Raw genomic sequence first — 18,655 nt, forward strand, 5'->3', positions numbered from 1 at the left:
GATTGACAATTGGTGTAGGAGGAAGACCCAGCCTATTGTGGGCAGCACCATTCCTTAAGCAGTGGGTCCTGTCCTGAACAGTGTAAGAAAAAAACAAAGCTAGCCAAAAGCAAGGAAGCAAGCAAGCAGGTCGACCTCCATTCATTTACTTATCTGCTTTTTACCATGGATCTGATGAATTCCTTAAATTTCTGCTCCAACTTGCCCAAAATGATGGGCTTTAACTTGGAATTGTAAGCCCAATAAACCCTTGTCTTTGATCAAGATATTCAACACAGCAACAGAAAGGAGACTAGTGCAACTTGAAAGTGAAGCACCTGGAAAGCCTGCTGGAGGTTAGCCGCTCAGAACACAATGGTGTCTTGTGTTTTAATTACTGACCTGCTGTTTTATAACTTTCACACATCATTCTATATTATTTATTTGCATTTCTAAATAACACTTTTTAACATCTGCCTCGGAGTTCAAAATGTTCCTGCAACCCATAAATAACCAGACAAGTTCCAGAAGCAAGAGAACTATCTAGAAACATGTTAGGAAAGGTCAAAGAGACAGTTCTTCAACTAATGGGCCTGACGCTTGTCATCTAACATGGACATCAAGATCTCAGAAGCGGTTCCACTCTTCTGTGTGCTGTCACCTTGAAAACGTGTGCAATGTCTCCCTTTCTAGAGCCTTATTTCAGCAAAGTAATAGTTAGGGAACAACAAAGACACTAACTTCTCAGCAAGGGCTGCCCCTGGAGTACAGGAAGCCTAAGGTGCCTTTGTGTTACTTTCTTCACTTAGAATCCCAACTAAGAAAATGCATCCTGGTGTTTAAAACAGTTGCCACAGCAACAAAGTGAACAGTTAAAAGGCAATGAACTTAATCAATGCAAGTCATTGTTGGAAAGATTATCCCTTGAGACAAATCTCTCACTGCTAAGATTATTGCTATTTATCTGAAGTGTTTTCTGAAAAGGTAAGAATGAGTGACTGGGGGCTCCCAATCAATGAGATGGTGTCTTTTTTACTTTCAATGAGCTAAACCTCCCAGTAGACCAGAGTTGCACTTTTAATCATGGTGTTAATCGATAACAATTACACCCAGGAGAACGCCAACGTGAGTTTTCCAGAAAATCTCATAGGGCTTAAAGTGCTACACTTGTAGAAACAGTCGATATCATGTGTTTTAAAACAGAATTCGGGTTGGCTCTTCCCATCTCCCTAGGGCAAAACTACATTGCTGCAGACACAGACTGGAGCAAAAACAATGTCCTTTGCAGACCTTCCTGTGCTTCAGAACCACCTGGAGATCTTATGTAAATACAGATTCTTATCCAGTTGATCTGAGAGGTGGCCCTTGATCTGGATATCCACAACCCCATAGGTGATGTCTGTCATTAGTCAGCAGATCACACCTGAGGTAGCAAGATTTAACTGCACTAGATTGGTCAGAAGAAAAAAAAAAATAAAAAAGAAAGAAAGAAAAGAAAAGAAGAAAAGAAAAGTCCTACACAGTGGCTGAGGGGTGTTTACAAAACTAGGAGTTGAGAAAGAAGAAAACAGTAATATTAGACATAGCTCAAAGAGTACTGTTTTCTGACAATGTCCAAGAATACTAGCTGTCATCTGGAATAGGAACAGATGTGTTGTAGAGAAGGATGGCAATAGTGGTCATGTGACTGAACCAAGGTCAAGGAATAAGAATAGCTTCCACGTGTTAGTTCCCATGTGCGGAGCTCTGTTCTAAATGCAAGATGCAGAGTAAGGAATTTCTCCCAAGAAGCTTGGTTAAGTAGGATTTTTACCATCATCCTCATTCTGTGGATGTGGAGGAAAGAGGAGTCCAGGGAGCTAAAGCCCTTGTCTGAGGTCAGAGGGCTATTAAGTTGGTGACTGAAGAAGCAAGGGCTGTCAGACTGGCTCAGAGCAAAGGCTCTGATTCTAAGACAGGGGCACTGTGCATATTAACAGGAAATGTGAATCACCAGTAGGTGATGTAAGCCCTGCAAACTGCCAGTGAGGGGGACTAAGCAATGGGGAGGAGAGGGAAGGGATCAGGCAGGACAAGTCAGGGAATGGAAAAATTTGAAAATGGAAGGAACGAACCTTTTAGAAACATAATAGATTCAGAAGTAAAGTCACAGCACCTACCCGTGCTTGTGTCCATGTGGAAAGAATATCAATCAGCGTGGTAAATAAACACCAGGAAAGAAAGGCAAAGTGAGTCAAAAAATCTCACCAACTGCTGGAGGACACAGACAGCATATCTGCCCGCAACACAAAGAAAAGAAAGAAAAGGAAAAACTCTCAAGGACAACAGAGTCATGATTATTCTCACATTAATCACCCAGTTTACAGATTATCGAGGCCCCTTGCTGGGCCTCCTTCTTCTTCCTACAGGATTGATTGGACATTTTGCTTCTAATTAGCAACTTTACAAAGTAAGTAGGAGCAAGGGTGACAATCAAATCAGTTTATTTTGCTCTTGCTTGGGGAGCTAACAATAGGTTTGGGAGAAGGAGGTTAGGATTGGAAACTAAAGATGCAAATACATTCTCATTAATCCCATGTTCAGGAGCTTCCTTTCCCTGGCCCTCGGGCCTCTGCAGGAGGAAGCACACGGAGAGGGGACAGTCTGAACTCTGCAGTCTGTGCCAGAGGACAGCCAACTAACTCTTCCTGCAGGGAATGTGTAGGTCAGGGCCAAGGACAAACAAAGGGGTCTGCTTAGATGTGTGCTGGGAAGCTGCTGTTGAAATTGTTAGATGGGCCTGAAACAAAAAAACGTGATCTTGGGAACTTCAGGGATCCCAGCGCAAGTTACATGCTGGTACTCAAGGCAAATGGGACAGTACAGGAAAGAGAGAGAAACCCGCTGAAGACATGGTAATGCCTTCATGGGGCAAGAAACGCTCAGGTGTTTGGCTGTTTTCCAAGAGCTACGAGAAAATACATGTTTCAAACAGAGAGTCCTTTTGGCCAATAATATTGAAACTTGGTCATCAAACCTGCTCATTTTTTTCACCATGCCTCAGCAACTCTGTATGGGTCTAAGGTGAGGCAGTCTAAATGTATTATGCTAGGACTTCAGCCTGTATTGGCACATTTTCAAGGCTTTTTAATTTAATCTAAATGTTTTCCATTAGCACATGCCTTTAAATAAAAGCCATTCATTGTTTCATAATACACGTCATATCTCTTTAAATTCCAAAGGAAAGTAAATCAGGCCTACTTATAATTGGATTTCAGCAGAAACATATACACATATTTCGCACTCTCAGTGTTATTTAGAATACATCTCACTAGGTCTTACTGTGTTGCTATTAGCATGGTACTCAAGGAAATGCTTCCAGGTGGCAGGCACCTGTTCTAGCCTTGAAATACCAATCCCCAAACCTCTAGTCAGACGCCAAGATGGGGTTGCTCAGCAAACTCTCTTTCTCACCAGCTAGTAGTTTTGGCAGAGCATTTGGAACTGGCTATAGCCAGCTGGGCATTTTGCCATTTCCTTGAGGCAAAATTAAAGTGGAAGATGCAAGGGTTTTATTGTAATTTTCCACCACATATTTATATCATTATGGGTTTTGTGCTGGTCTATTCCCCCACACAGTCGCACTGAATATCTTCTCATTATATCACTGAGATTTGAGGCAAATATAGGATGATGCAATGAAAACAAGCGGGCACTGTGTATAGACGATGATTGCTGAAGATAACGCCATGCCGAAAGGAAAGTGCCACAGAATTTGCAGGGCCCCTTATTCAAAACAAAGCAGGGAAAAAAATACGATTAAAGGTACTAAAAAAACCAAGATTTTTTTTTTTTCCTGCAGTTTCTTCTGAATGGTATTCGATCTTTGCTACTTATGAACCAGGAGGCCTGCAGAGTAAGTGAAGACTTTCTGAGTGTCTAACCTGCTGCAAAACCACACCAGGAACAAAGGGTGCCCTTGTTAACTGATGTACTGTTGCTGCACCTACCAGCCACCAAGACAGCGTGGTCTGAGGTATACCTAACTAGGGAGATCCATTTGGTATCTCTCTTGTCATAGGCCCACAGCCCTAGCCCACAGGCTGGCAAGGGTCTCTGAGGAGGATCCCTATGAAAGGACTCCTAGAAAAGTATGGAGATGAGGGATGAGAAGCAGGATCTCCTCTCCTGGGTGGACATGACCACACCCTCTTCTGATATTCTCAGGGCTCTTGCGGAAGGGCATACCGCCCTCCCTACTAGGAGCTTAAGAAAGAAGTAGCTCTTGGCAAAAGACAGGAAGGCAGTCATGCAGGGTATGATGAGGGTATCCTAGGAGGTGAGCGACAAGCACCAGAGAATATCAAAGAAACCATCCCAAGAAAACGATGCCACAAAGGAAGACTGCAAGGCTACGGACAGGTACCATTAAGCCACCAAACATCACTGACAGAACACAAATGCAAAGTAGAACTGCAAGTTTCAGGATAGGAAGGCCAAGCTAAGCTTGCTCACCATTGAGCAAGGAAGCCAAGGAGGTAGAGGGGAGCAACTCAGGCCAGTGCTCACTTCTGCAAGTCACCATAATACAGTCAGACAAAACTAAAGCATCAGGCAATGGAGATGGCTCCTGCAAAGGAAGTCAGGGCTGTGTGCATGTTCTACATTCTAATTTGTACATTTTAATATATACGTGTGCACACACAACCAAGGAACCTGAATAAAATGGAAGAGATGGACATGTATGCCTGTGTCCTAGCTATGATTCAATATTCTAAAACGTAAGAGGGAGAAAATGAGTGAGATATCTCATTACTTTTTAAACCTGAATATTTTACTTATCTGTTCTATGCTTGTTTGCATGTACATATGTCCATACGTATGTACAGGTACGCAAGTATATGGCCTAATGTAGGGACACTTACAACACACAGAAGAACATTACCCCATCTATCTATATCTATACAGTCACAAAAACAACTCATCCATGGGTCTGCAAAGAGGAATGTGCTTACGTATATTTCTTATTAAAACTTCTCTTTTCATTTGATTGATTTTCACATGGGTCTGTAACTGAAATAAAATTATAACACTTTCACCCTAGCCTCCAGCCTTCCCATTCCCCTTCTGCTGATGACGTCTTTTTCATTTACTGTTTTGATTACATACACTTATTGTACACTTAGGACACAAGAAATGATCAGAAATGGACTGATTTGCATTTATGGTTTGATATATATCCTACTTCTCCACAGACATCTTACACATGTTTTAATCTTATTTCCAAATGGCCTAAAAATATTATTTCTTTTGTAGGTAGCATTATTTTCTATTTTTTTGTGCTAATGTGCTACTTTAGATATATAGGATTTTATTTTTCAATATACACATACACACACACACACACATATGTGTGTGTGTGTGTGTATGTGTGTGTGTGTATGTGTGTGTAATATATTTTGATCCTATTTTCCATGATTATAACAAAATAAAAATACAAATAATACCCTGGGACCAGGCATGATGACCCATAACTTAACCTTGTAGCAGCCAGGAGGCTGGGCCAGGAAGGCCATGTCTGTAAGACAGTCTAGAACTGTAGGACCCATAAAGGTAGCTTCAGGCCAAAAGCAAGACAACAAAAACCAAACAAAGCAAAACTATGCCTGCCTTCTCCTCTCAGCAGCCATCAGCAGGCTGCCCACATTCCAGCTGATGGCCTTACTCCTGTGGGCGTGCACGCTGGAATTTAAAACAAGAGCACATCAAGTTGGCAAGGAGATATGGTGGTAAGATAGGGAAGAACTGAGGGGAGTGGACGGGGTGGATTGATTAAGACACATTATATGCATATATGAAAGTCTCAGACAACTTAAAAAGACTCTAAAAACTTCAGAGTAATCTATGTAAAAACACTCCTTTACTTTGGAGTTAACTCTACATTGAAAACCCTAAGTCATTTTTTAAAATGTAAAGTTCCTGTAAACTGGAAGACAAACCACGTAACCACTTAAAACTGAAAATATGTATTTGATGCTGGCACACTTACTTACATTTGCTTGTTTGTTTGTTTTTTCCTAGACAAAAGTAGAAACATTTGTCAAAGGCCAAAAGACCCTAAGTGTAAGAAGAATATGAATTCTCCAGGTTGAGTTTCTAGAATACCTGGGACAGGTGAAAATTCCGTGCTGCTTTTTATGCTGGACTGTATAAGGACCAAGGGATCCTTCCCAGCCAAAGGGTAGTGTGCACCTATGTCTGTGGGGCCCTCCAGGCTGGCTACATGGAGGACACTTAGCCCTGCCAGGCAGGGTCTACTATGATGATGGAAGAAATCGGTTTTCTACTACACAACCCAGCACATTGTAAATACTCCACAGAGACTAGCAATTAATATCGGCAATGCAGCATGCTATAACAGAGAGCTCTCAAGGGCTTAGCTCCCAATCTCAGAGAAATCTATATACCTCCTTCCTGCATCTACTACTTCTTGCCCCATCAGAGGATGCTCTCTCAGGGCCAACTTCAGCCCCCTTTGCAGATACCTGAAGAACTGTGTAAACAAACAAACAAAAAAAGGAAGTTTAGGATCTAAATTAATTTTTACCACTGCTAACTCTGTACCTCTGATAAACACATTGGGCTGTTCATTAGCAAAAATGGAATTTGAATTTCAAAGATGAATGAATATTCATTCCCTCTAAGTAATTACATACTAAGGTGTTCACATGTATTTGTTGAATGAAAGACTGAATTAATGAATGGATATGTGCAGACATCTCCCTAAGCTGGCTTCTCCTTTCTCTTTACTTGCTAAATATCATGCAGCTTTGTTTTAGAGTTCAAATATCACAGTGGAAGGGCAGGTAGCACAAATAGAACAGCACATTCCCTGTGACCTCACTTGGCAGTATCCTGCTGTCCCAATACATAATTAATTACTGCCAGCAGTAGTCAGGTGTAGGCATGCCAATGATTCTATGTCACAGTTTGCCAGGTGGGGCAAATTATTGCATCTTTATCTAGCCAAGCTTTGAGCCTGCAAGTCTGACAAAAAGCGCTTACTAGCCTCCTGAGGCAGGAGAATGATGTTGGCTGACTATCAATGTCTCCTTTCTCGAAGTGCCCTAGTTCTTAAGGATGCCTCGCTGCTGGATATACCAGTGAACAAAGGTAACGGACTTTTCTCTGACCCTTCTTGGGCTCCACAAGTTCTCAAAAGCTTCCCTCTTTAAGTCCACATGTGCCCCAACCACAGTGTGCACACCTGGCTTCAATGCGTGGTCTCAAAGGTAGACTCTGGGGCCCCTCTCTGCTCAGCATCGGATCCCAGGCTGGCTGTGTGCCCCATCGCAGAGATTCCCTGCTGCCTCCAGGCCTGGCACTGACACAAATACAGTTTCGTATCTACTCACCACGAAAACTTGAATCTGTTCTCGTCTCTCGCTGATTCCTCTGCACTCCAAACTAAGCTAATTATATTTCCTGCAATTTAATTAACTATGAAGCAAAGTTAATGATGAAGCAAAATAAAGGAAGGCACCAACGCGCAAGTTGTGTCACTGTGCAGTGTAAAGGACAGTTGGATACTTAAAACAGTCATTTGAAAGGAGTTGGCAAAATGCACAGTTTAACGTAGATGAACAGTACTGACTGGTGCTGACTCTTAAAAATGAATTGTCTAGCATGAGTGATTAAAATTAACCATAACTTTCAAGTTCTCCGATTAATTTTTATCCAATCGGTTTCTTCCTAACTTTTAAACCAAAAGGCTAATTTCTAAAAATAAGTTTGAAATTATTTATTTACTATGAGGTGGATGTGTAGATGTGGATGTGTGTGGATACATGCACCACAGCACAGCACATGTGTGGAAGGCAGAGGAGGGTTTGTGTGTTAATTCCCTCTTTCCACCTTGGAATGAAACTCAAACCATCAGCTTTGGTGACAACTGCCTTTACCCGCTCGGTCATCTTGCAAGTCCTAGAACACTAATTTTGAAAAGTCCACTGAGACTGTGTTCCTTTTCTGGAGTTTGGTGTCTTTGCCCCTCGATGTGAGGGTGCATGTATGTATGTATGGTAGCATACATGCATGTGGATGCATGTGAATGTGGAAGCCGGAGCTCAAGCCCTGAAATTGTCACTCAGAGGCAGTACACTTTGGGTTTTGAGACAAGGTCTCTCGCTGGCTCAGGGTTCATCTACTTAAGCTAGAGTGGCTGGCCAGCAGGCCCCAGCGATCCACCTATCCAGTACTAGGGTCACAACGGTATGCTAGCACTGTGGGCTTTTTACATGGACCCCAAAAAAGGAACTAGGGTCACGATGTTTGTGTGGCAAGCACTTTACTACTAGACTATCTCCCAGTGCTTATGTGACCTTCTAATCATCGAAGAAGAAGAAGTACCACAGAAGAAACTGCACTACCACATTAAATAACCTCAATTCGGTCAAATAAGCATTGAGAATATCTAAATTATTTGAGATAAATCGCACAGAATAGTTGTTTGTTTCTAACTGGCTAATACACCTAGTTATATGAATAACACAGATCTTTCTGGTAGATCCACACACATCCATTTTAAAAATATCGCGAGAGGGAAATGATCCCAGACCAAGTGGTAAACATAACAAGGGAAGTGGTAAATGCTGCTGTGAAGTGGATCCCTCTGGCAGAAACTCAGATCTGAGGAAGAAAGACAAGAGAGGAAATGAGGGAGATGTCTGTTTATAACAAGGCCTCCAGAAGGAGAACCTGGATGACATGCACAGCTGTGGAGCCAAGCCGCCACCGAGGACTGAACTGCATGAATCTTGTCGCACTCACACTATCTGGACTGTGGCTGAGCCTCATTAGCTCACCCTTCCCAGTGCAATTCTCATGGTGTGAGTCCAGCCTTACCCTCACTTTCAATCTCCAATAAATTCAGAAACTGCAACAGCAATTTAATCATGATACATCCATTCTGCATAGTAATAATACTAATTTTTTCCTTTTATTTACCTTTTTTTGAGACAGAGTCTCACCTCAAACTCACAGAGGTATACTTACCTCTGCTTTCCAAGAGCTGGCGTTAAAGCAGGGGCAGAAATCATTAATTTCTTATTTAAATTATTCCCACTGTTTGCTTAGGTATAAGAAAAATAAGCCAAGCATAGTCAATGGTTCATTAAAATTCCTCCTAGAACCATTTATTCGGAGTTTGTAGACTAGTTATATGTAAGCTAGTTATACGTCAACTCGACACAAACTGGACATATTTTGGGAGATGGATTCTAAATTAAGAAAATCACCCTCCAGACTAGCCTGGTGCATTTTCTTGATTTATGATTGACACAGAAGGACCCAGCTCCCTGTGGGTACCATGCCAAGGCTGGTGGTCCTCAGTGTTGTAGGAAATCAGGCTGATCAAGTTATGAGGAGCAAGCCAGTATGCAGCACCCCATCATGGCCTCTGCATCAGCTCCTGTCTCCACATTACTGCCCATGTGTGAGTTCCTCCCCTGAATTCCATCAGTGATGAATTGTGCTATGGCACTACAGTCTGAAACAAACCCTTTCTTATATGCCAGGGGCATGGACTAGCAGGAAACCCTCCTAAAGGGGACTGGTTCCCCATGTGCCTGCATCAGGAACAAAGTCAGAAACTCAGCATGGAAGCTGCCTTTCGCTGCCTTTAAAACATGTTTATCAGCAAGGAAGTGATGCCGTCAGCAGCTGGGTTCTGGAACCACAGAGCACACATGATGCCAAGTACAATAACAGGTATCTACAACCCCGGCACACTTTCAGGGCAGTGAAAGAAGAAAGACAAGAGAGTTCCCAGAAACCTGCAGGTCTGCAGGAAGCATACACAACAGAAAGTCCTTGTCACAATCAAACACATGGAAAGGGAAGACCAACACCCAGACTGTCCTCTATCCTTTACAGATATGCCATGACAAATGTGTACCCATGCTCTCACATAAAATCATGTATGCACACATACAGGCACATGCATCTATCCATACACATCATACAAATAAATAAATCAACATTGAATAAATATAAGTAAGCTTGAGGCTTACTTGATAAAACTAAAATGCAAATGGTGGCTAAATGATTTTTATTATCAACATGAAATTGCTATACGATCCCCTGCTGCAGTCAAGAAAACGTGTTCATAGGAAACACAGAGTAGATAAGTACAAAGGATCATGGTCTCACCATACCCTTAGAGCTCAGGAAGAAAGAGTATGAACGAGGAAAAGGGAATGCTAAAGAGGAAGTGGATGGGGAAAGATGGCTACTTCCTGTTTGCAGACTACATGTAAGAAAGAAGACATGAATATGACACAATCCTCAAGGAACACACAACTTAAGGAAAGGGGGAAATATAATTTTGCAATTAAAATACAGTCTCTGAATGTTGTTGTTATAAAGCAGCATGCCATGTGTACTAACAAGGCTCAATGAGCCTTTGTCTATATAATAAAAATAATTTTGTGTCAGGGATTAGAGCTTTAAGGTGAAAAAAATATTCCTTGCAATGAGAGCAAATTACGTGAGAAGGGAATATGCCCAACTCTCCCATGGCAGAGAGTCATGAAGGTCTGAGGCTTGCACCCTGATTTGCAGTGGAGAGCTAAGGCTGGGAGTGCAGCCTCCTGAAGATGAAATTGGAGACATATCCCCCAAAACCATGAAGACAGCATGCTATATGTGCCAATCCGACAATAGGAACGGTGTGATATTTTCAGCAGAACATTCAACTGATCTTTACTTCAGAAGAGCTTTCTGGTTAAAATGTTGAGAGTAAATCATCAAGAAATGATTGGAGTAAAAGAGGGAGTGAGCTGAGGCAGTGAAATGTTGAGATGCGTGCCCACACAAGGAAGAGGGGAAAATGGGGGCTAAACAGGAAGTGTTCCACACCCTGATGCATTCATAGAGGTATTGGAGTGGGAGGCTAGGAGGACACAGTTTTCTACAGTCTGGAGAGATGTTTCCACAGTTAAGAATAATTTGTTTCTCTTGTATAAGACTAGAGTGGTTTGACTATGCTTGGCCCAGGGAGTAGCACTATTAGGAGGTGTGGCCTTGTTGGAAGAAGTGTGTTACTGGGGGGGGGGTTTGTGATTTCTAAAGCCCAAGCTAGGTCCAGTATTGTTCTCTCATCTTGCCGTCTGTGGGGGGGGGGGGGGGGAGGGGCTTAGAGACCCTCCTCCTAGCCATGTGTGAGCAAGTCTTCTCCTGGCTCCCTTTTGATCAGGATGTAGAACTCTTGACTCCTCCAGCACCATGCCTGCCAAGACACTTCCACGCTTCCTGCCTTGATGATAATGAACTGAACCTCTGGGACCTGTAAGGCAGTCCCAATTAAATGTCATCCTTTATGAGAGGATACATTGATAACTGGGATATCCTTTACGAGAGAAAAGCCATGGTGGAGGAGAAGATTTGTTGTAAATATGTGGGAGAGCACAGCTAGGGGCAGACACATCTGGGAGAGTCCAAAGTGGCCGTGGCCAGATTTGAGCTGTGCCAAGTGGGGGGTGGAGGAGAAGAAGAGAAAGAAGAGAACCAGGTGTAACAGCCAAGAGGCAAAAGGTACCAAGAAAGAAGGTAACCAAAATGGTTGGATTATGTAGGGAAGAGCAGCCCAGTCCCTGAACTGAAGAAGTTTAGGGTGAGGGATGGGGTACGACATCTGAGGAATGCAGAGAGAACCTGGAAGCCAGGTCCACATTGATTTGTTAACTAGGCCTCTCAGCCATTTCTCTCAGGGTTGAAACCTAAGGATACTAGGATATGGATATAAATAGCCTATGGCTTCCAGGGCCCTGCTGTATAAATTGAAGAGCTCCCTTATCTTCATCACCAGGATGGATTGAAGTTCTGCGAAATCATCAGCCTAAAATAAATCTTTCCGCCTTTGGGTTGTTTCTTCAGATCTCTTGCCATGGCCACGTAAAAGGCAGCCAATGGACCCTGCTGGTTAGAGAGCACACCATTACAGGTCCGCCAAAAGTCAGTCCGCACTCGCTGTGGCCGCCTCACTCACAGATGCTTTGCTCTTGTCCCGTATTAACTGGTCAACTCTGCTGCTGTGAGAGAGCAATCTGATGCTTGGAGATGGGAGTAGAGAAGGTTCAAGTTAAGTTCTCTGCCTCTCCACTCTGCTCAGACTCTGAACTGAGGGTGAAATGAAGGAAGTTAAACAGTAGTAGAATCATGGACAAAAAAGCCTTTATGCAGACCTTATGAAGGAACAAACATACACACACACACACACACACACACACACACACACACTCGGGTTCACAAAGTAATTCTTAATCATATTCATCCCTCTTTAAATCTATCACTTTTACGCATGGTTATAATGTATGTGAATACATCCCTCATTTAATATTATTGACGGGAAAAAATGTAATAGACCAATATTAATATACTGCAAACATTCTGATTATAACACACCTAGGCTGGAGGATTCTAAACAATAACCTCTACCACACGTAGTGCCTCCAGATTCACAGCTAAAAGCACCTGTGGCCCCCATACACGCCCACAGTACACATCAATGCTACCTTTTAGACACTTAGCTTTTATCACCCACAGCAACCACCAGTCAGGGGCAATCATCACTCCTCTCATGGAAACAATGATCCCTGTAACCAGTGACTCAGCACAAGCAACTAATTCCATGAACCACTCTATTCTATATGGAAAACTTTTCGTTTTAGATTTCATGCTGAATGGACTGCTCAGAACATCAATGTTTTCAGCCTCCCGGATCACTAAGGAAAATAGATGGTTTTCCATGGTCGATCTTTTGAATAAATGATACCCAGTCATCCGAGCACATTCATTACACATGTGCGACAGAACCTCACCAGCCACAGAGAGAGTTCAGTCGTTTTGAAACAAATGACGTAGGTAAAATTTATACAGACTCCTTCCAGCAAGCTCTTCAAGAAACAATCCGAATTCACTGTGTGCTCATTTAATAATCTTCTTTTTTTTTTTTTTTGTCATTTTTGTGACTGTTTCTCTGGGATCAATACTCATTTTATGCCTTTGTAACTCCACAATAAACTAAAGTCCCAAATGTTGTTGCCTTTTTCTCTAGCATGTTAACAGAACAACAATTATTTTAGTGCTTCCATCTGGACAGACGAGGTGACCTTATGATGAACCTCCTGAAAGAGAAACAAGACTGTTTATAAATAAAGCCTCATGCTGAGAGCCCTAGTTTCCAAAGGAAGAATGCAGTCACTGTGTTTGTAGGCAGAAAGTGTGGTGCCCTTTACTTGAAATACGTAATATCTAGACTTCCATCAACATTTTTTTAAAAATGTTGTTCTCAGTACAGAATCCTGGGTTTTGTTCATGCATATCTGCAAACTATTCTCTTTAGGGAATATCCCACGAGTGTGGGTTTTAAAAGGCACCTTCTCAACGGATTGCTACTAGAAAAATACTTCCCTTTCCCTGCTTTTGATTGAGACCCATGGCATTCTTGAAGTGGCAACTGACTACATTGGACCTAAGCATTTTTGATAACAAATAGAGGTACTTTTAAAACATTCCCAAAGAAAGTTTAAAGCCAAGCCAAAGAAAAACTACATGAAAATCTAACCAGGGATTAGAAGCACTATAATTAGGTTTAAAAAACACATTTTAGACCAAACAAAGCCGAACCCCAGTGCCTACAAGCTAGATGACCTTCGACAGGTTCCTTGACTTTTCTGAGACACCAGATGGAAATAATTGAATACATTATGTGAATAAGCTAAGTCTGGCAGTTGATTTGTACAGACACTCACGAAATATTGCCTTGTTCCTTGGCTTTCCACTTCAGTACAGCAAAATGACAGCATCATTAAAAAATCCCATAATTTTCCATTATGTGTCTGTGGCTTGCACGGCAATGATTTGTACCAGTCTGTAAACAAAGAATATCCACAAATATTCCACTTGATACAAGTTAGCTAACCATCAAAAGTGAATTCACAAGCTGTTGTTTTGAATGTTATTTACAGAGGCTATGTGTTCATAGAAAAATGTAAAAAGGAACTCTACTTAAACGCATATTTAAAAGCATGTATCATCATTAAATACACACAGGGCACATAATTTTAAACTTTCCTGGATCCTAACCACATCGAGTAGATGGTTCCACATTTGTTGCATTCCACTTTGCTTTTTGTATTGGCAGTTTTGTGTGCTGGATCATATATACCCAAGTCTCTTCCACGGGATAATCCCCTACTCCTTAAAGTCGCATCTGACATTAAAGTAAAGGCCAGGCCCGTTTTTTGAACAGCTCTTAAACAAGAGGTGAGGAGGCAAAAATATAAGGGTAAGGCAACTAACTGTAAGTTGTTCAGAGAAGAAATCTTTAAACCTTTCATTTTCAGATGTAAAGATTCTCAAGTATCATATGCCACATAAATGAAGGTTGTTAATCTCTGTACCTACTAGCCTACTGCTTCACACTGAGAGGAATAGGAGCCCACCCATAAATAGAAAGAGCAAGAGCACATGGATTTTCCATTGTGTATTTTGGCTATGCCAATATTCAACTTATAACTTCTTGGACAGCGTCTTACAGAGCGCCCCAGCTCTCCCAGGTTGCCTTAGCCTTCAGGTACACACTGCGCATAGTCAGCACACTCAAGAGAGTCATCACAGAGAGGCAAGGCTTGAGACCTTGGGTTTGTTTATTTTGGTGTGTTTTTTTTGGGAGGGGGGTGTTTTTTTAGTTGTTTGTTTTATTGGAGTTTTTGGGGGGGTTTTTTGTTTTGTTTTGTTTNATTTTCCTTTTTTTTTTTCTTTTTTAATCACTTTTTGTCATGTTAAGGGAGGAGGCAATTCTGTATTTGGAAAGGCCTTAACTGGAAATAATAGACTCCAAATGTTCTAAGTGTCCTTTACTCATTCCAGTAAAGTAGCCTCTGTCACACTTACAACGTTCTGCCAAAGTCTACAAGGGTCAAGCTTAGTAACAGGCAACTAGGCTCAGTAATGACTTGGCCAAGTTTCCAAAACAAGTTTTCCAAAGTTTCCATTTGTAAAAGTAAAGGTAGGAACTAAACCATCCTAAACAACCACAGCAATGCTGGGTGTGGTATGATCCATGCTTCTTGTCCCAGAACCTGGGAGATAGAGGTAGGCAAACCTCCAAGGGTTATAGCCAAGACTGGTCTACATAGAGAGTTCCAGGCCAGTCAGAGCTACATAGCAAGACCTTGCCTCAACAAACAGAAACAAAGAAAATGATAAACTTGATTTTTAACTTCCATGACCCTAGTCACCATTACCTTGGTAACAGCAGCCTCAGAACAGTGTCCTCTCTTTCCTAGACAAATGAGTCCTGAAAATAACAAGTTAATCAATGTAATTAGAGTCGGTATCACTTGAGTGTTCTGAACCCCATACCAATGCCAGGGAGAGTTAATAGACTCCTCAGTTATACCTTCTATAGCAAATAAAGTCTCCAATGGCTTGCTTCAAGGTCTAACAACCTGCCTGATCCCAGCAATGTGTGCTCATGTGCAGTATACAGGGTTTGCATCACTCACTCAATAAGTCTGCACGCACAATGTTAAGCCCGTTGTTCATAGGTTGCCAGTCTAGAATAACTTGAAGACAGTTATGTAATCAGCCATTAGAAGTTTCTAAGAAGATTCTTAATTAAACATGCACTTGGTTAATTGTGTGTTTCCTTTCCAGGTACTGAAAACTGAACGAAGTCTTAGCACAGAGCTCATCTTAGCATTCTACATTTAGTTATATCCTTAACTATTTTATCTATGTTTTTTTTTTCAGGCTGCTAAGACTAGCCTTGGGCTCAACTGGTAGCTCAGAGTCCTTTTGCTTCAAACCTCCAAAACAGCTGGCAATCCAGGCTTTCACCGCCAGGATCAGCTTAATGGTTATATATTCATCCTTTCTTTCATCTCTATAATATCTATCATGTCTCTATCTAACGAACATTTATTTATTTGAGAATTAAGAGAGTCCTGTGAATGTAGAGATTCTAGCATCTGTCAGATGACATCATAACCCAGCAGTTACCCTCCTGTCAGTACATATTGAGAAAGACAGAGAATTAAAGCATCTTAGCAGAAGACCATTTCAGATTAATGCTACACTGCAAGAAATTGCCAACATATGCCTGTTGTGGCACATGGGAAGTCTCCAAATGACACAATTTTGTGTTCAAAATCGAGTGAGATCAGCTTTCCTTAATGGGAAACTAAAAGATATAGTCTTCCATGGGTTTCAGGAGAGTGACCTTCTCAGGTTACACACACAAGATATGTGTGGCATTTCCCAGTCAACGAAAGAGAGTTGATACAGTCCCATAATCAAAATTATATATAACGTTTATTTCTTCTCAATGCTGTGGGTGTAATAACAATGAGATACACAGGAAGAGTCCAGGTGACACCTGACAGCCAATAAGAAGTAGTTGCTGATCACACAGAGAGTTTTATCCTTAAATATATGGAGACATATGTATGCATGTGTGTGTGTGTGTGTGTGTGTGTGTGTGTGTGTGTGTGTGTAACAGTACAACCAGGAGACAGGGAAACTTCACTCTAGTAAAAGTAGTATAAATTTCTCAGCAGGATCGAGGATGAGAGTTAGATACTTCCTATCTCATCATAAAGTATAATAATAAATTTGTACCAAAGTGTGGGTCTAATCCCTTGGGATAAATAGTTACTCATTTACCCATCCACTCTATAACAGAGTAGGAACTGTGAACAGCAGTGTTCTAAATAAGAACACAAATATTTTCTCAAGATTGTAGACTCTTCCTCATTTTTTATCTTTGTAGCTATGTTTATCCAAACTATGGAATAATTTTTTCATGTCCTTTTCCCTCCACAATAAAGACCAGCCTCCTCAAAGGTCAAGGGCAGAAAGAAAGGACGTCCCCATGCTGCCTGTTAATGTGTTCATTTCCTTAGGACTCAACTAGCTTTCTCAACTCAGAGTTCAGAGTCTAGACAATGAGATGGTGCTGCCTATAACAGGGTGGGGTCTCCCTACATGGGTTTCATATAGTCCCCTACAGATATGCTCATAATCCAAGCTGATCTACGAAATTCCTCACTAGGACTCTCTAACAGGTGATTCTGGGTTGCATCAAGCTGACAGATAAAAATTAACCAACAAAAAGTATTGAGAGATATCTCAGGGGTAAAGAACACTGGCTCCTCTTATAGATGTCTTGGGTTTGATTCCCAGCATCCAAATGGCAGGCCACAACCACTATGACTCCACCTCCAGGGGATCTGATGCCCTCTTCTGGCCTCCATGTATGCTGCATAGACACACATGCAAACAAATACTCATTTACATAAAAGTATATATATATATATATATATATATATATATATATATATATATAAACCAAAATGCTGAGTTATTACTCTGGGAAAGATTTATGTCCCCATGGAGCAAACATTAACACCTGTAATTGGGTTTTGTTCTCTAAAAACCAAATTCTTTTGAGAACATAATAATATATAGGTACTTATATAGACAGAGAATTAAAAAAAAAAAAATGAGGTCCAGTATGCCACAAGCAATGGCTCATGAAACCATACAAGACAAGAGTGTAAATCTTAACATCTTCTAGAAGACAGAGGCTCAGGCATATGAGAATTATGGTTCTATAGCAGAAAGATAAAGAATCAGATACGAACCCAGGATTCTGTATCCAGAGTGGATGGCCCTCTACAGCCACTGTTCATGTGGCTTTCTTTCTCCCACTTCATCCTGTCTTATACTATGAAATCCAAAATATAGGTCTAGGACCAAAGGCAGTATCATTACTTGGAAATATGATAGAAGGTTCTTCCCTAGACCTGCTAAGTACAAAATCATTCCAGGACTCCACACTGACTGGTTGCACATCGATCACTGAAAAGCACCTCTCCAGTATAGTCTAGCCAGAAAAAAACAGCATTCATACTGATGCACCAACACCTCTGCTTTTCTATTTCAGATCATGGCTATCAAGGGGAAAGGAATGGGTTATAGAAATGTTTCTGAAAGGATTGAATCATATTGAAACATCCCATACTTGTAGTACGAATGGAACTGGATGGACACAAAAGTAAGCCTCGAGCTTTCTTTTATTTTGATTCTATTGCTCGCTGGCCCTCATCTTCCCAAGTCATGTCTTATTGTCATTTCTTCTCTATTTCCTTTGTATTAGGCTCTTTTACTCCCCCGCCCCCCCGCTTTTCTTCCTGTTCTACTTTGGTTCCTTCCATTTCTACCAGTTGGTATATGAACTCTCCTGTCTCATTTTCTCATCTCAATTTTAACTTTCAAATTTCTGACCTATTAATAATGATAAATCATGTGTGGGTATATATATATATATATATATATATATATATATATATATACATACATATGTATATATACATACAGAGAGGGGAGAATAGGGAGTGGTAAACATGTCCTAGAATTTATATATTCATTAAGTAATTTAATACTGACTCTATGTGTTCAAAACACAAATACATGCACTCCTGTAGCCATATTATATAAGTGTCATAAAGGAAGGGCCAGCCAAAACTTCAGAGAATTAGGGAGAACAAATAAACAACTGAAATCATTTCTTATAGCTTTAAAAATGGTTATTTGTATACCTCATTAAATGATGACATTTATAACCTCATGA

At 41.1% G+C, this 18,655-nt stretch overlaps 1 protein-coding gene across 3 annotated transcripts in view; it reads right to left on the reverse strand.

Moving 5' to 3' along the window:
• The window catches only part of Prkd1 (protein kinase D1), a 292,314-nt gene that overhangs the window by 199,165 nt on the left and 74,494 nt on the right, over positions 1 to 18,655 (reverse strand). The window contains exon 1 of one of the 3 annotated variants that reach the window (XM_029540841.1): positions 13,770 to 13,878. The exons of the other annotated variants lie outside the window; for them this stretch is intronic. Within the exon in view, the coding sequence (XP_029396701.1) occupies positions 13,770 to 13,826 (57 nt within the window). The 5' untranslated portion in view covers positions 13,827 to 13,878. Of the gene's footprint in view, positions 1 to 13,769; positions 13,879 to 18,655 lie in introns of those variants that run through there. 3 annotated transcript variants of the gene reach the window in all.

Source organism: Mus pahari, chromosome 7 (genome assembly GCF_900095145.1).
Source record: "Mus pahari chromosome 7, PAHARI_EIJ_v1.1, whole genome shotgun sequence".
Taxonomy (NCBI): domain Eukaryota; kingdom Metazoa; phylum Chordata; class Mammalia; order Rodentia; family Muridae; genus Mus; species Mus pahari.